General features: G+C 44.0%; 1 protein-coding gene across 4 annotated transcripts in view; it reads right to left on the bottom strand.

The window, feature by feature from the left end:
- APP (amyloid beta precursor protein) overlaps positions 1-18,934 on the bottom strand; it is a 202,576-nt gene extending 183,642 nt beyond the window's left edge. For all 4 annotated transcript variants that reach the window (XM_017807911.1, XM_017807912.1, XM_017807913.1 and 1 more), the window contains exon 1: positions 18,677-18,934. In XM_017807911.1, the coding sequence (XP_017663400.1) occupies positions 18,677-18,733 (57 nt within the window). In that variant the 5' untranslated portion in view covers positions 18,734-18,934. The remainder of the gene's footprint in view (positions 1-18,676) is intronic.
- Positions 18,935-22,629: the final 3,695 nt, after the last annotated feature.

The following is a 22,629-nucleotide window of genomic DNA, read 5'->3' as shown; positions in this document are numbered from 1 at the left end:
GCTTTCAGCATCAAAGAGTTAAGACATCTCCCTTCAAGATGGGCAGAATATTTGACTGTCTGTCTCATCCTCATTCAAGAGCAACAACTCAACATTTGGTTTTTGATGGTCACCTCCATGTATCTCCCCTCTGCTGCCAACCTAACACCAGAACAGCAACTCCAGCAAACATCTGAAAACCACAAGTAAAAGTAACGCTTTGGTGAGAGTATTACTGCATCCAGTGTGGTTTATTATACTTCTGAAAACATTGCTTGCTCTCCTCAAAAGAAAAGCCTGCACTCAGATGCGAGCTGCCATATCCAGCTGTTCCTCTTCATCCTCTTACAGCTCCAATCTTTTCTCGCTTCTACATCCCTGACGCGCAGCAGAGCCCAGCCCAGCAGCACCTCTGTCAGCCTGATTTATCTGCAATTACAGGTAAGACAGAACATCTCTTCCAGCAATAACAGTGACTGAGGAGGACACACTGGCAATCAGTGCTGCAGTGAGTAGAGAAGTGTGTGTGCTGTACACAGTCATCGCTTCTCAAAGTACATTCAGCTTCAAGATATGCAAAATGATAGTCAACACAAGATTTGCTTCAATTATATTAGGCCATTTATTCCATCTGCAAGACTAGATTTGCAACTGACATTCATTTAACTTCACTGTTTTAAATATCTACCATCGGTTGACTCGACAGATAATTATCAGAAAAATGCACTGAGAGAACAGATCCCACATAATGCACATTTATTCCTTATTCCTAGCAGACTAATAATTAAAGCTCTCCAGGCACTTAAGAAAAAATGAGCATATATATCAATGAAACATCAAACTGGGACTATCATCTAGATAACAATAACCAACCATGGTTTATTCTACCTTGATCATTTTTGCACTTCCAAGCATCATATTGGGAAACACCTACAGCAGTTGCTGAAGGAAGACACTGCAGTTCTGTCCAAACCTCTCCTTTCAGGATGTTAGACTGTAAAAATTTTGCAATGCTACAAAACACTTCCATAAAGGGGCATGAGCCAAGCTGATAATTAAAAGCTTTTGAAATTACAGAAACTATGATAGTTTCTTCCTATATTCCTTCTTAGTTCTTATTTTAATTAAGCAGATCTAAAAGAGAAAAAAATAATTAATTGACAGCTGGAAACTCCTAACAGATTGTTACTTTAAGAAAAATATAAGAATAGGTAAGTAGCAATTTAATTAGTCTGGTAAAAATTCTGAAAAATACATGATACTAGCTAGAGTATTAGCATCAGCTGTTCTGCAAGTCACCTGAGTATCTCACCAGAAAATAATTATAAATGGACACCTCTCATAAAAATTATTAAAAACTACCTCAAGCATAACATCTGAACTCTGCTGCTAAACTTGGGTTGTTCCTATGAAGAAGTAAAAGATGAAAGCTGAAAAATAAATCAGGTGCTCAGAGAAGATGTAACAGCATAGTATTGAATAGTAAAGTAATTTACCAGCATCACAACTTTCAGCAAAAGAGCACAAAAATACAGATACATTCTTGGAAACCTTTACTGACCTATAGAAAAAAGTCAGGGTGCATTTTATTTATTTTTCCAATTGTGTAACATTTTCATTTTCTAGAGATGCTTTTGCTGGGTTCCCAGAGAGAGCTGGGGTGTTCACTGCTGTGATTTTGCCTGGTGACAGGGAGCTAACATTACATTTCCTTGTGCAGACACAAACTATCAGAGCAAATAAAGTCTGATCTCAGTATCACCTGAGCTGCTACACTCCACCTTTAATTTTATTACTCTAGAGATAAACCTTAGGATAATACAAGCAGGATGCATCTAACGTACTATTTATTAAAGGGGAGGGGGGTGTAAGATAACCCCAAGCTTACATTTTCTACTCCAGCAAGCAAATACAAAGTCAGAAGTACTAATGAACCCTGTCCATCTGACTCTCTCCTCAGACAGGCACTCTACAACTAGCCATAATTACCATTAGTTATCTTTAATATGTATACCTGTCAACAAACAAGCACGCACAGTCAGCTACCCCAACAGCCTGCAGTGCCATTTCAGACTGTTGGATTTCACCTTTATATTCACACTCTCTGTCATAATTCTTTTAGCAAGGATTATTTTATTTTGACATCTACGAAGATGTTCAGTTTCTTCACCAAAACCAAACCACACTAGAAAACTTGAGCTACCCTCTGTATTTTAAGTGAGTGATAATTTCTCTGAATTTCATTAGATTCCAAGTAGTCAGCACTTAAGAAAAAAAACTACACAAAACTACATACACAGGTACAAGTCAGGCATGGAGCTTTGCCTGCTTCAGCCTACATCCAACCATATCATACAAACCACATCAAAATGTTCTTAGAACACCCACTTTGCAGCCAGAAGAAAAATGCAGCAGCTATCCCAAAGGAGGAAACTGTCCCTTGCTCTTGCACTGCTTCTTTAAGTGACAAACACAACATCAAAGCCCTTGAGGCTCTGGGATGCGTGGGCAGCCTAGGTCCCAGCCACATGCCCGCTCAGCACATTTTCACAGAGGATGTGACCCTGCCCTCAGAGGAATGTGCTCACAGATTACATGAAGGAGTCACCAAGTGCCTTGTAAGAGATACTGATTGCTTTAATCAGTCTTCCACCAATGGCTGCATGCCGTTTTTTTTCCCCTATAAAAAGGAGAGAGGTGCAAAAAAACCATTCTCTTCAAGCAGAACTTTTCTCTTTGCAAAGATTATTCATGACCCTATATCCCCTATCCCCTTTATTTGGAGCCTTAACAGAAGGATAGTGGTGTGCAACCACAGCTTCTGGCCATGGACACGGCAGCCCCAATGCCTTTATTAGACAGGTGATGCTGAGACACAGGAGAGGCAGCAGTTCCTTACATGACATCAACCAGTCACAAGGAAATTTCCAAAGGTGTTTGATATTCTTTCTTTTTAGCATCCATTGTTACATTTCTGACTACAGGTTTGGCAGCTACACTACCTTAGAGAATCGGAGCATTCTACAAACTGGCACAGCTATAAAACATTGTACTGACCACCACCTCTGCAACTACAACTGCACTAGACACGGAGAGGACCTGCAAAGCAGAATGGCTGCTTCCACTGGTCTTCAATGAGCTTCACCTCCAGTCACAACTAGTCCAGTTATGTGCCATAGTTGCCTGTGAGGGGGCAGCATTTTTCAAGTGCATTCCTGGAGAACATGATTTGGTTGGGTTTGGCCATGGAACAGGCTCCAAGGCCATCCTGCAGCACAGCATCGAGCCCAGTGCATCATCACCTTCTCCTCACACATGTTTGTGATTTGAACAGAAATGCCAATATAGGCATAGCATAAAGTCTATAAACCAACTTTAATTAAAAAGGAACACCAAAATCACAGAATCATAGAGCAACATGAGCTGGAAGGGATCCAAAAGGATCATTCAAGTCCAACTCCTGGCCCTGCACAGAACCATCCCCAAGAGTCACACCCTGTGCCTGAGAGCATTGTCCAAACGTTTCTTGAACTCTGTCATGCTTGGTGCTGTGACCACTTCCCTGGGGAGCCTGTTCCAGTGCCCAACCACCCTCTGGGTGAAGAACTTCTTCCTAATATCTAACCTAAACCTCCCATGACAACTTCAGGCCACTCCCTCAGGTGCTGTTGCTGGTCACCAGAGAGAAAAGACTAGTGCCTGCCCCTGCGCTTCCCCTCCTGAGGATGTTGAATACAGCAACGAGGTCTCTTCTCCAGGTTGAACAAGCCAAGTGACCTCTGTCACTCCTCATATGGCTTCCCCTCTAGACCCTTCACCATCTTTGCAGCCCTTCTTTGGGCACTTTCTAGTATCCTTTTTACGTTGTGCTCAAAGCTGCACACAGAACTTGAGGTGAGGCCACACCAGTTTCTTGGAACCAAAGTGCTCCATGAACCCATCCTGTACCATCACAACAATCCGTTCCATCCTCCATGCTCACAGTGTTATTTCCATCTTCAAGGCTTATCAGGTCTTTTCACCAGGATTTATCAACTGATTGCAGCACATGCCACATAGCCAGACAAAGCTCAGCACAATTGTTTCCACCTCCTAAGAGACTCTAAAAATAGGTGTACAAAACGCACATCCCAGCCCAAAAAGGCTAGGCTTATGGAAGCTGGTCTTTTTTCTTCACTTATTTCCACAAACTTGTTAGAAATAGTCCACAGAACTATCAGACCTGATGGCAGAATGACCACCAATGCCCTGAAGTAAGAACTCACTCAGAACTGGTACCTGTTATGGAGAGAGGGGGAAACCCCCCTCAAAGCCATAGTAACTGTTCAAAGCTCTCGGGAGTGCCTCACTTCCTAAAGGTATGGGCAAAGATGACAAAAAGACGTGGCTGATAGGGGAACTGCAGTGTCTTGCCAGAGCCTACTCTTTGGCATGGCATGACTTCCCCAGAAGGGCATCAGCAAACACTTGCTCACTCCCACTCCAGAAGAACATCTTTAGGAGCAAAGCTTTATTGAGAGAAAACTGTTTCCTTCTGACACCTCAGAAAAATTATCTGTGTGGGAACTGTATGTGCTCGCACACGGAGAAGAGAAAACAACAACCCAAGTCAAGTACACCCACACACCATCGCAAACCAAACATTAAAGCAGGATGGCAAACACCATCCCTGCAGAGGGCTCAGGAGAGCTGCTTCTGGAAGACACCCATGGCATGTAGCTGAAACCCATGCTGGCACTGCAGCTTCCAGAATGAGGACTAAGGGAGGACAGCAGAGACCGAGAAGCAGAGGGGGCAGCACAGCAGTGATGGTGTGGGGGACACAACAAGCACAAGACCCAGCACAAGTCTGTAAGACTTCCCAGCATCAGAGCCAACACAGGCACATACTGGGATAATTATTGCAAGCAAAGCATGTAATTTTAATGCACCTTTCTCATCTCCTCCCATCATTAAGAACTAGGAAGAGAAAGAAATCCACCCTGAGACATAGGTGTGTCTGCTAACCCAGCACTAATAAAATATTTGCTGTATGTGTACCTTCAAGTACAACTGGGCTACGTATTTCAAACAGTTTCAGGCAACCAAATCCATTCTCTACCTCAGAATTTGTTCTGCAGATAACTCCAGCTATTAAATGTGTCAGTGCAGGGAAGGTTTTAAGGATTTGTGCACATGGATCTAAAAACCCACCTGGGGAAAAACAAAGAAACCAAAAAACCCAGTAACTACCACGGTTACATAAAGGGATATATTTTTATTAAAAAGAAATAAACCTGTGTGCATAACAAATGTTTCTTCACACAAGTCATAATATGCCTTGCATTAGCAAGGAAACAACTACAGAACTAAAAATTTACTGAAGATTGAGGGGACGCTGAGATGAAGCATTCTTATTCCTTCATTAACACTTTGCATTTTCAGCTATGTCTAAACAAAATCTCATTTTTTCCAACACTCCTATGGTATGCTCTAAGCAAGCACTTTCCCAAAAAGTCCCAGCTGCCTGTTGTGAGTGCCAGCAATCCAGCAATTATGATAAGCACTTCTGAACACCTAATCAAAACAACACAAGCTGTAGAACTGCATTATTGACTTTGTTCTGCAAACACAAATTCATAACCAGTGTGCTGCTTTTGAAAACAAAGCCATTATATCCTTTCCATTTCTTGACTGTTTTGGGGTTTTTTTAAAGCTATATGGAACTCATGCAATTAACTTGTCAACTGTTGCTTTACAAGCCACTTGCCCATTACAGTTATTTAAAAGGGAATCTAGCCCGCATGCTTAAACCAAATCTAGGCACTGCACATAAATAACACCACATATTGCACATAAACCTGACCAAGAGCAAAAAGACTAACCACAAACACTATTCTGGGCAACAAAAACACTTTTTAATACAATACACGTGATGTGACAAAAATGGGAGAACTAGTATAGGAAGTTGCAAGAATACTTTTGAAGTATGCCAAAGAGGGAGCTACCAAGGGTTCTGTAAAAATAAAAACAAGAGCAGAACACAAACACACACAAAGAAAAAAGAAAACATACTAAAAAAAAAAAAAGAAACAAAAAACCAAAACAAACCAACCAAAATGAACCCCACCCAAAAATTCATCACTAGGTTGCTTTTTTTAATTAGGAAACTAAGTATCATTTGAGATCTAAGACAAAAAAAATAGAGAGGAGAGAAAGCTTCTAGGCAGACTAAAACAACCAGTACAGATTTGTACAATTGCATTTAAAAAGACATACAAAATTTTAGCTCAACTCTGTTTAGTTTAACTCCTACTTCACTTCTATGTTCTTTTAATTTTCTGGTCTTGATAGTCATACACATCAGCTAGAGATAAACCCTCTGTGACAGAGGTAAGGGTGTAGTCAGGATACCCAGCATGCAATTACTGACATCCTGCTGGGATGCCCCCACCTACAACGTAAATAAAGTCTCCAAAGTAACATACAAACACAACAAACATTACTTTAAAGGAAGTTCTCCAAAAATATGTGACCTCCCCAGCTTCCTAAAGGAAAAGGTAAAATTCATACATAGCAAAGCAACTCCCATGGGATAAAGGAGCCACATCCTAATAGGGCAGGAAGGACACCCACTGCCTGCATGCCCTTCCTGTCCCAGATGCATTTTCTCCTGTCAAAGCACAGGTAGAACGACATGGGGGACACGGCACACAGAACTGAAAGCCTTCCACGTTCATGACAAAGTACCAGTTTAGATGACATCAGTGATCTGGCTGTATAGGACCCAAAACACTGAGACACCTCTCAAAGGAATTTTTATGTGCTCTTTATGTCATGAAATTGAAGTCATGAGAATGGTTGGCTAAACATACTGTCCCTTTCTTTTCTGAACTCAAAAAAGACCATATCAGTTCTGGATTTCTGTACCATTTGGTTTAGTAGGAAAACTTGGTATCCTATGACATACTGTTCATTGAAATCAAGCAGGAGAAGGATGAATCTGCAAGATACACGTTGCCAAGATGTACAGGCTTTTTAATTGGGAAAGACTAAAACACCTAAAGATTAGTTCATAAATTTTAAGGCCTTCTCTCTACTCTTCCCCTTGATTCTTACAAGAGAATTACTAGTTTTCCAAAAACACTCAGCGAATTGTTTATTGCCTCCTCCCATCAACTCGGGAAAACCATTCAGTCTGGTTCCTACAACACATGCCACAGAGCAGCAAATAAGGTCTTCCCGTTTTCCTTCCCTTGCAGACTGCCTTCAGACAGATCAGCAATTTGGCTGCTGTCACGATTAAAAGCAGTCTTTGAACTAGGAATCCAGTGACATCATATATTTCTCAAAGTAAGATGGTTGGAATGAGAGCTGGGGGTGGGAGTGGTGTTTCTTTGGGGATTTGTTGATGGGTTTTGTTCATTTTTTTTCCCTAAATGAACCTTACATTTAATTCTTGTTTCAGGAGAAACAATGCAAACTGTTAGAGTAAGACAAAAGCTGAACACCAAAAAAGACCTGACAGACAGCAGTGACCCAGAGACAAACCTCACAAGAACTACAAGATGGTTTATTGACTGCACAGTAAATAAGAACAGGATTTTTCAGTGGTGTAGAAGACACCCACAAGCCCCTCAGGATCTGGAGGGATGGCTCCTGGCAACCCATCACCCAGACAGGCAGGAGAACAGCACCAGAACAGTAGAGTTTGGCAAGGGGAGGGAGAACCCCCCCAGAGTTCTGTAAAGGGCAAAGGAAGGATTTGTTTGAATTCTTGCCTTAAGACTCTGGACAAGCACAATATGAACAAAACAAATTACATGTTGATGGAGTGGTGCAAACACCCACAATTACTTCAGTTTTCTTTCATTCCCCTGGACAGGGGAATACCTTACCAGGAGCCTAATTTCAGGGAAAGCTGCTGGCAGCCAAGGCAAGTGTACCGTACTGACGTTTAATGTGCAGATTTCTCGTGTGCCCACTCCCTCAAATTTTAAATATTTCCCTTACCCACATTATTCTCTGTAAGCAGTAAGTAATGGACGTAAATAAAGTCTGAACTCCAGCTTAAACACAGTATTCCCCAAAGACTCACGTGGCTTTTTACACCAGCCTCAGCTGTTACAGAAACACGGGAGCTATTGCTCCTACCATACATTATTTAGTGATCATCACAAGGGGTTTTTTTTGTCTACAGACTCAGTCACTTAAGAAATGAGAAGATTTGAAAATGCATTACGTACTCTTTATCGTTAAGGCCTGTTGTTTCTTTCTTTAAAATTTCCATTTTGGAGAGCCACAGAGCAGGGCTGAATGCATAGAGCAAAGACAACCACAAGCAGACACAACACAAACTTGCTCAGCGCTATCTAGCAGCATCCCAGGCCTTTAGTTTATCAGTCCTGCTGAAATAAACCTTTCAAAAGGTTCAGAAAAGTTATCACTCACTTTTTATTGCAATTTAACACCAAGAATAGACACTTTCCAACTTTCCTTGAAAAGTTGTTCAAATAGTATTACATTTTTATCTGTGAAACCCCAAACCATAATAAGCAGTTTGTCACAGAAAAAGCTTGCTAACAACAGGTTTAAAAAACTAAATACATCAAGTTTAAGGCTTAATTATGATTTGTTAACACCAAAACTCATATCCTAAAATCAACAAGCAAATAACTTTTGCTGTATTTGTTTACAAAACACGATATGACTAGACACCACTGTATTTCCCTCAGGGTATGTGGTTCAGGCACTTAGGAGTTCCCTGTGGGAACAGAATTTAAATCCCATGATTTGAACAGAGACATCTGATCTAACCTCTTACACACCACAGGTTGTTACTACATTTCTCCTGTTTACAGTGATTAAGCCCAACATCTTGTATTTGCCTCTTTGAAAAATTAGTTCTGCAGTCTTCTTATCTAGAGGCAAAAAATCTATTTCCATTCTCCACTTGCCCCAAGCCCATATTGCCAAAACATGTCCCCAGTTCCCTATCTGCATGCCTTCCCTTCCCTGGTATTTCCTCTTTGCAGAGGCAAATAAGGACTTTTCAGCCTGAAAACTGATAAATTAGGTTGTTTTTCTCGTCTGGTTTTACTTCCAGAGCTGGAATTAAAAAACTTGAAAAAAAACCCCAACCCCTATCCAACAGAGCCACTAATTCTTGTCCCAGCTCTCTCTTCCCTTTGACCTTCTCAGAGAGAGTAGGTTCAGCTCCTCAAAACCACACCTAGCACACAAGGTAACCCCAAATCCATGCTCTGATGTGAAGTCCCACTGATCAGCCTCAGGGCGGTGAGGGGGGACAGAGGGAAGCCCTGCTGAGCACAAGGTGGGTGTCCCAGCTTTGCCCAACACTTAATCCCTCCCATGGCCCCTCCTCAATATGGGCTCCAGGCCCCAACATCACTCCTAAAAACATGAGGCAGCCACTTGATTACCAGCCTCAATGACAAACATTGGTCTTACAGCAACAACAGCAAACTCAAGGCTTCCACCCACTCCTGTTGAGCCTCACAAGTCAACAGCCCTGTACAAGTCACATTTTCTCTCTCAGCTCATAAAAGGAGTACATAACAGCCTTTTGTTACTTCGAAGTTTTCTTTCAAGTGACAGATTAATTAAAGCTTTCTTTCTCTTATCAGTTAAGAGATACAATTTCCTTAAAACACATTACAAACATTTATGCATGCATTGATATTCAAGAACGCAGCCCAACTCAAAGGAAAGGTGATGCTTCAGATGAGCCAAGCAACCTGTGTCAGCCTCCCTTTCCAGAGCATGAGTACTGACCTTCAGTATTTTTGCCATTGCCCACAGCAGCTCTGTTAAACAGGAACTTAGTAGTTTAGCATGTGTACTATAGCTATGAATTAATCTAAAGGTGTTTGACAAAGCCTAAGTCTTATTTAAATATGTTTTCAGAAATATAGTTTAGACTGATTTCAAAGTAAAATACTTCGATGTAATTTTATCCTGCAGTTTATCAGCAATTACATCTTCTCTCCAAGGCTCAGCTGTCCACTAGATCTCCTTGCAAACACCTTCAGAAAGGCACCAGCTCCTCTGCCCAAAGGAACACCCCTCAAACCAGAGCAGGGATGTAATGAAGCCAGTCAGCCAGGGCGAACCAGCGGATCAGTGTGAGGGGACAAGGCAAATCCTCCCTCCCTGATGGCACAGCAGGACCAGGACTCACCCCTCTCCCACCCACCCACCTCATCTTGGCCATTCACCAAATAAAATAGTCGGTGACCCAAGCAGGCAAGTGCTGATTTTTGCCAGAGATATCACTTCGGCCTGGATTCCAACAGGAGGCTCGCAGGGAAAGGTGAGGCACTTCACCTCCACAGCTCAGAGATGCCATCACAATTATGAAGAACACATGGAAAAGAAGAAACTGGCTTTTAAGGTGCTAAGGCTGGCAGGAAAAAGGGAAAAAAATCCCAACAACTTATATTACCACTGTGAGAATGAAAGAAGGCTACGCCAAAGTAGAAATCAATCTAAGCAAAAGTGAAAGAAACTGCCAGTGTTCAGGTCCCCTCAGGAGCCTTCCCAACTCCCTCACTCACATGTTTGTGTTTCTCAGCCTCTTACTTGGTCTTTGAGTTTTTAGGCTTTCCAACTCCCCTTCTTATCCTCCTACATAAAATTTAAACAATAAATTGTAATTTTTTTGGGGGGGAAGGTAGTGGTTTGTTTTATCTTTTTTTTAAATTAAGTAAAACTGATATCCTCATCATAAATCATATTCTCCTGGATGCTGGGATTACAGACAAATTCTCATCTGCAAATTCCTCACAATGAAGTTCTAGGAGCTAAGGAACACTGAAAGAAAGACAATTTGGAGTTCCAAAATTCTCAGTTTAAAAAGCTTGTTCTTAAGCAATTTCAAATTAATATTATCCTTTTAAGACTAAACAGAACTGAGGACAGAACTGGCAAAAGGAAACAACAATGAAATTACGATGCTGAAAGATGCGTCATTAAAAACAATTTTATTCCACTTCATAGTTAAGAGAACTGGGCACGGGACAGTCGAGGCACACATACCAGAGTTGCAAAGAATCAAACAAGCTTCAAACCAACCCAACAGTTTAACACATGTGACAGGTCTAGATGCTTACTAATGCTATGGATGCACAAACCCCTCCCTTTTCTGTACTGGAAGTACTCAACAATTAGACTACAATCAATCAACATTTGGTACATTTAGATTTACAACACCTATGAAGAAATACAAAACAATGAATACTCTTTTAAAGCCACTGCCTTTTTGTTGCACTGCGTTTTCTTCCCTTTCTCGGTTTACCTTCCACTAGATAATATTGTATTTTTCACTGTTTACGTGAACAAATATGCACATGTTATATGGGATGTATACCAAGGAGAGTTTTTTTCAAGGAAAAAAAAAAACAACTGGAAGACATGACTCAGTTAATGAGAAACTCTGAAAAATAACTACAATAGAATCAAACCTTTAACAATAATACTTCAAAAAATCTATCTCCCTTTGTTTTGAGGTAAGACATAGGGAATAAATGTAGTTGTAGTTACTATCTGAATTATGAGAAAGCAGAATGCAGTAAAACTATTGTACCAGTTCAGTACTACATATTTCAGATCCAAAACTGAATCTACAAATTAATTACATAACTAAACACAGAAAGAAGAACAGGTTTGTCATTAGTTGTTTGTCCCAAAACTCTGTCATGGTGAATGACAAAGCAGGTGGGGGACAAAAACCAGCCTTTCCAGGGACCGTAATTTGGAGAAAAATCCATTTTACAGGGTCAAATCTTCAGAACGTGCAATCTCTCCTTTAAAATTGTGCTGATAAGGTAAGAGGAGGTTTGCTGCAGGCTCAAAGACAATGCGATATCACGACAAGGAGATTGGAAACAACTCCAGAATCCTTCCCTATCTCTATTTTTTTAATGTTTGTGTTCATTGGACACTACTTCTAACTTTTGGAGGTGGATGAGGTGGCAATTTTCACCTTCACCACAAGAAAACAAGCTAATGGTATACTTCAACTTCATTAGCATCAAGTAACTGTATTACCTAAATGTGACCTGTCTATGTGTAAACTCTTGTTTCATAGTTTCAAAAACCCCAAAAGTCCAGTATTAACACAGTTCCCCAAAAATATAGGGATTTGCCCACCCTGCCCCCATCTTGAACTCCTATTAGACATGTGCTTTCTTTTACTAATTGCAAGTCCAAGCAAATTTCATAAATCACACAAACTGTCATACTGGATCACTTCCGTAGCCTGCTCTGAAAAGGAGCCATTTTTAAATGCTTTTACTAACAGGTACAACCAGTTTTGCCCCATTCCTGTCATACGTTATCTTCTGTGCTTGAATAGATAAGCTCTGCTCTGGGGGAATACAGACCAGAAAAGGAGGAAAAGGGAATTCCTATCTGGATTAGCTCAAAATGGGTCAGTGGGAACTGAATGGAGTCATCCATCCCTGAACACAGTTCCTTGGAGATTTCTGCCTTTGCAGTGACTTGATGTGAACTTTTAACAATCAGGCACTCAAGAGGGGTGAGATGTGAAAGACTGTTCCTGCCCTGCTGTAAGTCACCAGAGGAAGGCAAAGAGCCTAACCTTAATTAAATGCTATTACACAAACCTCAGCAAATGTGGTTTCAGAAGTTGGCCCTCTTCCCCAGAGAAGCTGCCTGCTCTTTTAGCTGGGCCAGCTCGACTGCTTGTGGCTATTTTCCAACTCTGGTTTCTGAAGCATTCGCCAGAACACGACATCTATGCAAAAATGCACATCTCCTTTCTTTCGACACAGTTCAGGATTGTAAAATCAGCCTAGAGAGGGTCAAAGAGCACTCAGAGAGCGGTGGCCACTGGAAGTAGCAGGAGGAGGTCTGTTGCCAGCCCTGCAGGCAGCAAAAAGAGCAGCTGGACTGTAAAACCAAAAGCACTCTGGCTCACATACTGCTTTGTCTAAAGCCTACAGTCCAGGAAACATCATCAGTCGACCAGAAGGTTTGCCTCTTTTGGAAAGCCTGTAAATCACTGCAATCTATACTTATCCTCTAGTATTCAGTCCTCAGGAGAGATTCAAGTTGTTCTGAACTTGCTGGGAGGACCATGAAGAAAACACACCAATGCAGAAGTCCTGCTTCCCAGCTGAAGAAGGCACAGCACTCAGAAACTTCCTACACTGGAAGCTACAGTAAAGAAACCAGCAACACCCAATGCCTACAGCTCTCTCCCGTTCCTGTTCATTGAGGCAGGGCCAGAAACCCGCAGTACACAACTGTGGAACAGTGTTGTCCTTACTGTCAGCTGGTGTGAGGTTTTCCACCCTTCTAAAAAGCATCACTTACTTTAATATCTTTACTTTCATACCCAAAGATTTGCTTGCCATCTGGAAAGCACATTTTGTGAGCCACTGCAAGATTCTGGCACTGATTACACCCTTTGGAGTGTAGTGCACCTTACCCTGATTTCCATCACATGAAATTTCTGATCTGCAATTACTCAGATCATTGTTCTGCTAAAAACTGCAGAAATGTATCAAAACAATCCTGTATCCTCCACAGAGCAAGAAGCTTCAGGTGTGGCATTCATACATACACATACATACTAACTGGCTGTCATTCAAATTGATCTCCTTGAACAGAGACCACTATCCCCATTTATTTTGTTTCTCATTTGTTATATGACTAAATTCTCACAAGGAAAGACAGATATTTTTGGTGACTGGAGGCATCTCCAGAGCTTCTGGAATCTACAGCAGAGCACAACAAGATTTAATAATGAGGTAGCTCTCTAAATGTTTTTTACTTCAAATGAATAAAAAACGAAGATAAGTATCCAGGTTTCAGAACCAATGCCACATTACAATCAAGGGCAGAAAAGTGACTTATTTAGGGCTTAAGACTCAAAACTATGCACACCCATTACTGGCTGATAATCTCAGCTGGTAACCAAACAAGGCAGAAAACATGTTTTCAAAACCTCATCTGTAGGCTGAACCAGAGTCAGGTAAGGAGGGCAGATTCCAGATCAGGTTGTGAGAATGAGGGCTCATCAGACTGAGTGCATTCGGTTTTAACCAAAAAACAGGTCAGAGTGAAAGTTCAACTTCTCTTAAGAGGAGTCCTTTGTGTCCAGATTACTCCAGGCTCAAGCTTGCTATCAACACTGCTCCTGGCAATCCTCAGCCTAGCAGCAACTGCTGTAAACTCTCATCACAAGAGCACTCTCTAAGTTAGCCAAGCTTACAGAAAGTCTTCATTCGGTATTTTTTCAATTTGCTTTACTTTTAATCTTCTTACACCACAGGATTTTTTTCAAAATCCTCAGAATTTAAATCCAATAACACACAGCTCTAGACTTATGTGTTAAAACCACCCCAGACAGCTCACCTAACAACTTCTATGAACCTATTACCATACATAAACCCAATTATATTTTTATCAGTGGCAGTCTAGAACTTCATCTCTTCATTGCCTGGATGTAAGGAGGTATGTAATGACTGCTGGTTTAATAGAGTCTATGTACTAATATATCATACAGATGTATTCATATAGTGATTTTAATGTTGTACCTTAAATATGCAAATATATTAGGGGTTTAGGTATATTTATATATATTATATGATACCTCAGATGGGTTTAATGCATTATGTGTATGCATACACGTACATATGGACATCTGAAAAATATGATTTTTATTTATTAAACCCAAACCCAAACTTTTCAACTTCTGGTTACTGCATACATTGACACATGTCAAAAACGACAGAGTATTCAGGATTAAAGATGTCAATTAAGCCTAGAAGCACTGCATTAAAAACAGACAAATAACAACTTGGAGATGTTTCAATGCAGAGATGAACCGACCAATCCATGGATGGAGGAGGTTGCCCAGCAAGGCGGTGCAAACTCTGTCCTTAGAGCTCCATTTTCAAGACTCAACTGCTGAAAGCCCTGAGCAGCCTGGTCTGATCCCAGAGCTGAAAACTCGAAGCTTGCTTTGGGCACAGGGTCAGACCAGACCTCCTTGACAGATCCTGTGACCCTATCTACTAATTTCTTGACCAAGCCTCCACACCCAACAGCTTGTGTTAATTATTTTACTGAGTCACTAAAAATAATTATTCTGCTCAGACAAACAGCTGTCAGTTTGTCAAGCAATTAGATGAAGTTACTATGTTCTTCAGCTATTTTGCTAAGCTTTGTATTGGAAAAGGACTACCAATTAAAAGAAATTGTCATACCTTTTCTTCATACAACTTATAAACCAAACTGTTTCTTATTCTTCACAGTTTATTAAACACATGCAAAGAGCAAGTCATGAAAAGCCAAAGGAGAGCTATGCTTCTTGTGGGTTTGCCATATAATTCAGCACTGATCAATTAAAATGGATAGGGGAGATGGCTTGTGTCTGTCACACAAACAGCTCATGGGGAAAAAAATTAAATTTAACAACATGAAGACCTTGTAAGCTTCCTCAGGTTTTCATGCATGTTTCGTGAATAAGCACGGCAGCTGATCATGTTTGTTTGGTTTTTTTCACAGAAAAGGCATTTGAAGATCATTGGAGTCTCAAAATTGCCTGTTGATCATCAATCAAACAAAAGACAAATGAGGGAGCAAGGGAGAAGCTTCTTTCTTTACTCTCTCATTTGTCCATTTGATTGCCAAGGATCCTGGTGGAGTAGCAGAGCCCCCAACCCCACACAGCCATCTACCCCAACATGTCAGCATCTTAAAAAAGTGCAAAAGGGACCCTGCAACAAATGCAAGCCTCCATCAGGGGAATCTGGGAACAAAATCAACAGAAAGAGGAACTGTAAGTCTATAATGGAAACAAAGGAAAGGCTTCACTCCTCTTCCCACACAAGTCATTTCTCGAAAGATCTACTATGAAACTAAGCAATGAAGAAACAAATATTTGGAGCCTTCCACTAGAAACAAACAAAGAAACAAAAACCAAACAAAAATAAGAACCTACAAAGCAGTACCTTACCCAGTTAAAAAAAAAAATAAATCTGTCAAGCAACATCCTTTTTGTCAACTAACCTTCTGATGGCCTGCTTGTATGATACCAATGTCTTAACAACTTCATTTCCGTCAGCTGGTAAAGGAGTCTTGCTTAGAAACATAAAACTGGAGCAGAACAGGCATGGCAGAAATCCTGATAACCTCAGTGTGCTAATGACAAGAAATCTTGATTTATAAACCAGGATCATTCACACAAATTCACAAGGATAGTTACTGTCTGTTGCATTTATCTACTGAAATCAGAAAATTATTGAAAAGAGATTTAATGCAAAAATAGCTACTGCAGAATATGATGACAGCTCTTGACCAATGGATTTTCTAATCCCAGTGAGAATGATTCACATAAGTGTCAGAAGCAACATGCTAAGCAACCACGGCATCACCACAACATCACTAAGAAATATTTCCTTTAGGGCTGCATAAATTAATATTAATCTACTCGTAATTTTAGAAAGGAATTCTTCATGTGTAATATAGAAAGAATTTGTTTTGTTCCTGCTTTTCCTCTTCGTTATACCATTCCCTGTGGAAAGCAAAGCGCAGGTTCTTTGCTGCTTTCCAGAAAGCATTTGTTAAAATGGCAGGAAAAGCGTTTCATTTCAGAAAGGAGATCTACAGAAAATCTAATTCAAACATCAGAATTTCACCCTTTAGCATACAAAGACAGTCCAAGTGCAGAACATGCACACATGCAATTTCGATTATGAAATATTTTAGTGTCATAAAAACAACTGGCTTGTTCAAAATATCAACCTTGGAGCATCAAGACTGACAAATGCCCGATCACAAGACCACCAGATTCTAAAACCTACTCCGCCATCAAACATAAAGAAAAGGGATAAATACCAAGCCTCAACCATTCATATGGAATGACAGAACAAGACTGAAAGCTTCTGCAGAAACATCAATGCCCATTTCAGTAAACGTTTCCAGGCAAAGTATGTAACTGAAAATTCTGACTATCACTAAGGCAGACACCATTGCAGAGGTCTCTGAAGACGGACTCTCCCCTGAACGGTTTTGGTGCAAAATCCAAACCTTTCTTCCAAGCACCTTTACAGTAGAAATACCTGCACACGTCTCTGTAAGGCTAGGGACAGGGACCTAGCAAAAACGCCCATCCCTCTGTGGTCTATACCAAAGCACGGTCTTAATTATAAACCCCCATTTTTTACTTCAGCTGCGCATCCAAGGCAGAGATTTCTTTCTATTCCATTCAGACAACAAATGGTTGCAAGAAGCTGCTAAAACCCAAGTGAGCCTTATAACTGGAAGCTTTAAATGTCTGTACAACTGCTCGGCTTGATACACCCTGCTCTATGTCGGCAAGATCACGCCTCAAAGCAAGAGCCTTGGCGGCGGGGATGGAGAGCTGGTATGAAGCCGTCCCCTCTCATCCACCGCGTACAAAGGTCTCTCCCGGGAAGGGCACCTGAGCCGCGGGCCGGCATCCCATGCCCGGGGGGAGCCCGAGCTTCAGCCTCTGCTTTCAGCGCAAATGCTGTCACCACCTCACCCCCACCCAGCCCCCGAGCCCCCCTCGGCAGAAGGGGGAATTAGCACTAGAGGAGGACAGAAGCCGATGTCTCAAGGCAGAAGGATGGCAAGCAAGGAGCGAAGGAGACCAGGAGGTGACTCACCCCTCCCACACCTTTTTTTGGGGGGTGGAAGGGGAGGGGGAGAGAACGGACACCCTGCCGTGTCGGCTCCTCCTTCGAGCTCCGGGCTTGAGCTGCCCCGACCCCGCAGGGACCGCGGTGCGCGCACAGCCCCGGCCAGAGGGGCGGCGGAGGGACCCCCGGCCCCCACCCCACATCGAGGGGGACCCGGCCAAGGTGCCGCGCGGTCGGGGCGGGCGGAGCTGCCCCCGGGCAGGGAGGGAGGGAGGCAGGCAGGCAGTGAGGGGAGGAGGGAGGGCAGGGGCGGCCGCGGAGGGGCGCGGGCAGCCGGGCGGCCGCAGCGCGCACGGCGGCGGCGCCTCCTCTCTGCTGCACTGCAGAGGCGCCATTTTCGCGCGCCGACGGCCCGCGGGGGGGCCGGGCCGGCCCCGGCCACCGCCCCCCGGGCACCGCCTTCCCGCGGGGCCGCTGCGCCAGCCGGCTGAGAGCTCCCTCCGTCCGTCCCTCCCGCCCGCACACCTGCGCCGCCCTCCCCCGCGGCTCCCCCGCCCCAGCGGGGGGATGCCACGGGGTCCCCAGTCCGCAGTCCAGCTCCGCGCCCCCGGCCCCTGCCCCTTCGGCGGATGCCACCGGGTCCGTCGCCCGCGGAGCGCCCGTTCGCAGGGAAAGTTTCCCTTCTCCGGTCCCCGGCGGAGACGCCCCCGCCCTGCCCTGCCCGCGGACCCCCACGCAGCCGAAGTTACGGGGGCAGCGCCGGGGCCGCGGGATCCGCGCAGGAGCCGGACACGCGCGGCGGGGGCGGCGGTGCCTTCCCCGGCGGCTCCCAGCCCGCTGCCGCCCCGCCGCCCCCGCCTGCCCCCGGCTCGCCGCCTCTATTGTTCGGCGGCGGGGGAGCGGCGGCAGCCGGGGATGGAACCCCCTGGGGAAGGCACCCCCTGCCCGCCCCGCCGCGGCCGAGCCCCCGCCGCGGGGGCAGCTGCGGGCAGACAAAGCCGCGGAGAAGCGGCGGAGGGCGGCGGGGAAGCCCCCGCCCGGCCGCCCCCTGCCCCGCTTACCTCGAGAGCCCGGGCGGCGCCGGCGGCCAGCAGCAGGAGGGCTAAGTGGGGCAGCATCGCGGCGGCCGGGAGCGGGGAGGGAGGGAGGAAGGAAGGGAAGGAGGGATGCCGGCCGGCGAGACGCGGCGGGGTCCGGCTGTAAATCCGCGGGGCCGCGGCGCTGCCGGGGAAGGCGACTGATGTGCGGCGGCTCCGGGAGCGGCGGCGGGGCCGGTCAGCTGATGGCCCGGCCCGCCCCCGAGCGGGCGGTGCGACCGCCCGGCCCGGCCCGGCCCGCGGGGACCCCTGGTGGCGGCGGCGGGAGCGGCGCGGGGGCTCCGCACCGACCCTGCCTTGCCCGAGGTGTTCCCGGGGCAGATCCCGGCCCCTCCGCGCCCCTTCGGGCACCGCCGGCACCCGGCCCCAAAGGCACCGCACCTGCGGGGGCCGCGATGCCTTGGTGCGCTGAACACGCGCAGCGCACCCTCCCCCGAAGGGCTGTGTACAGCAACATCGTTGCAAGGTGCGCACAAAAACACCGAAATCCAAAAGCGTTGTGTGATTTTAGTGCCTATTTAACACGTTCTGCCTTTCCTGGCAAGGCTGCACACCCTGCTGGGATCTCCCGTTCTTGTCCGGGTGGAGGTGATGAGTCAGCACAGCCCCTTCACACCTGACACACACCATCGATAACAAAGATATGCGAGAGCATCGGCAGAGCTGGGGCTTATGGCAGGTGAACAAGGAAGAAATCAAATTAAAATGCAGGACTTTGTCAAATACCATGTAATCAAGAGCCCAATGCAAACTTACCGTCTTGCCTTCTCAACAGCATTTGTTATAATTGGTATATTAAACCTGTAACGAGAGCTTAAGAGTCAGTATTAGGAGTTTCACGTTGAAACAACTGCTATTATAGCTAAAATTCAGTGTGACACAGCCTGACCCATTCTGCCTCTGACCTGCAGACTCGGTGGCAGCATCTCTGCTCCCACCAAGGCTACCAAGACAGCAGCAAATAGACCCTCCCTGCAACACGGACCTGCAGTCTCGTAAAGGGCAGGTGGTGGACATCTGGAGCACAAGTCTTATGAGGGAAATGGGGGGGCTCAGCCTGGAGAAAAGGAGGCTCAGGGGGGACTTTCTCACTTTCTGTGACTACCTGAAAGGAAGGTGTATCGAGGTGGGAGTCAGCTTTTTCCCCCAGGTAACAAGTGATAGGACAAGAGGAAACAGCCTCAAGTTGCACCAGGGGAGATTTAGGTTGGATATTGGGAAAAATTTCTTAACAGAAAGGGTTGTCAAGGAGCAGGCTGCCCAGGGAACTAATTGCATCATGAACTCTGGAAGTATTTAAAAGATGTGGCTCTTGGGGACATGGTTTAGTGGCGGACTTGGTTGTGCTCGGTTAATGGTTGGACTTCATGATCTTACAGTTCTTTTCCAGCCTAAATGATTCTGTGATTCTAGGGCCTGATTCTATGACATCCCCCCCGAGTATGGCTCGGTACAGCCTTGTCCTCACTGCCGCTCTCACACTCATCTTTCATTGAAGTCAGAACTGCAATCCATCTTGGCCAAAGCTGTGTCCAGATGCAGATGGATGAGATGGTGAGAGCAACCTGGGCTGCTGTGTCAGGTGGCTGTAACATGCAGGGAGAGACCACAGTGCCACAGCGTTTCAGCCCCATAGCCAGGCCCTAGAGTTAGAAGACCGTTCTCATGCAGACATGAATCTTCTCATACAAGCTCATGAACTGACAATGCACAAAGGCTTTTGAGGAATTGCTTGAGTCACACTGGCTGAATCTGAGAGATCTCTGACAGGCACATAACAGACGAGCCTCCCCCTGAACGTACAGGTGCAAAGTATATACAAGTACAGATAGTAGATGCTTTTAAGAAACACACGCCAGTGACACAACACAACCTGTAAATTAAAATTAGTTAAACAGCAACAATGGCAGGCTTAGCTGCAATAATTCAACACTGTTATCTGCTTGTTAGGATAATGATCGTATGGCTTTGAAGGGTTAAGGAAGGATTTGCTGTGCAATTTGTTTTAACCAGTTGGCTTCTAAACTCAGCCATTGGGAAGGCAGCACCATGGCTGCAAATAAGCAACATCCTGCTAAAGCTGATGGAGATCATTCAAAAACAATTCTTCCCTGAAACAATGGAGGCAATCAGAAGGAAGCTCTTTGCAAGTTCTGGGGGAAAAAAAAAAAAAAAAGCTTCTGGATGGGATGGATGGAAAACCAAAATAGATTCATGTAGCCCTTTTATTTTAAGTTGGCTTGGTAGCTTTTTGTAATCACTTCTTCCTAGTGCTAAAATCAAAAAGCATTTCAACTGCTGCTTCTCTGGATCAGCCAAGCCTGCTTCCTTTGTCAAGGTGGGCGTGCAGGAAGGCTGTAGTTCCCTTTTGCCTGTGGCTATGAGTGAGATTTCACACCTTTGGGGAGAGCAGGAAAGGCTCAAGTTAAAAGATGGGGAAAAGTCAAAGGTACTGGGAGACGTCTATGAAACAAGTGTTTCCATTTACAGCCACTAAACACCAGTGACTATATTTGCTTAGGATTTCATGAAGTTACCCACTGGAAGGTCAGAAGTAAAACAGTTGAAAGCTGTTTGTAAGGTCTACAAAATTTAGACATGACCTGCTTATAGGGAAAAGAACAGAGATTGTGTCCTATTTTCCACTCTCTATCTTCTTTCAGGATCTGTACGGAAAGTCCAATACACTTTTTCCCTTGCTTTTTGTACTTTTCATCTCAGACTAGAAATCCAGCCTTATCAGACCTTGGAAGCTGTCATAGCTGGAGAACAATGAAGCCCACTACCACCTCACAAGAGGGCAAACAATGGAAATCTGCTTCCCAAAGAAGAAGCACAGAAAAGATAGGGCTTACATTCAAATCTAATATAGTGCTTCCAGCAAATAATCCCAAACTGTGTCTGAATGTGATTTTACCTTTAATTGTTGAGCTTTGTTATTCAATCTTAATGTGATAACTTTCCAAGTGATGAGCAAGCATGTATGTCAAGTTTCATTTTTGGCCACTTCTATGCTCTGCCTGTGTATCTTTTTGTGCAAATGATGTCTAATATTATTTTACAGCCTTTTCATTTTAATATATTATGTATGTGCAAACATTGTTCAGCCATTCAGTTTTTCACTGAATACTCATGAAGCAAGTGGACCTTATCCACAAATGCTGATATTACTCTACAATAGGCAATAAACCACTTCAACCTGCTTCATAACCTAATGAATTAGAGAACAGGAGTTGTACATGGCTTCTGAAGGGGGACAAGGCAGCCCATGACATGGACACAATGACAGCATTGCCAAATATCTCCAAATATGTGCAAGTGGTTTTACAGGAACCCTGCCACTTACCAATGTTCACTGGATTTCTGATGATAGTGGCCTATTTCCTTCACACCAATAAAATTAGTGTAATTAGTGCAATTGTCAGCTGTATTTTATTTGTATTAGGGATACTTCCTCAGACAGATTCTTTCTGAACAATGCTGCAGCCAGTGCTTTCACAGAGATGATTTCTCCATTTGTTCTCATCTCGGAGGAGAGGGTTCCAAGTTGGCAAACTTGGTTTTTGGTCCAGACTTTGATGCTGACTCACTGTCTCCTTCTGGAGTCGCTTCACTTCAGAGCTCACTATTTTCTTTATAGGGGATAATACTGTTTCCCTGCCTTTGTGATTCATGTGTGGAACAGAACAAAGTACTAGAGTTAGTATTTCTGAATGAACCTCTGCTAGTTAAAGACTCGGGTCCTGCTGAGCTGGCACCTTCTGTATTAGTTCCAGTTAAGGAGTTTTTCTGTACTCTGAAAAGTACTACAGCATAAATGACCAGATTTATTTCAGACAACTCCAGGAGGAATTTGTATTTTCAAATAGCACAACATTAATTTTAATGGAAAACCTTTAGGCTTTATGCTACACTTT

The sequence above is a fragment of the Lepidothrix coronata genome, unplaced genomic scaffold, assembly GCF_001604755.1.
Source record: "Lepidothrix coronata isolate B3197 unplaced genomic scaffold, Lepidothrix_coronata-1.0 Scaffold21, whole genome shotgun sequence".
Lineage (NCBI taxonomy): Eukaryota > Metazoa > Chordata > Aves > Passeriformes > Pipridae > Lepidothrix > Lepidothrix coronata.
Note: the sequence above shows the minus strand (reverse complement) of the source record. Positions and strands in the feature narration are given on the sequence as shown.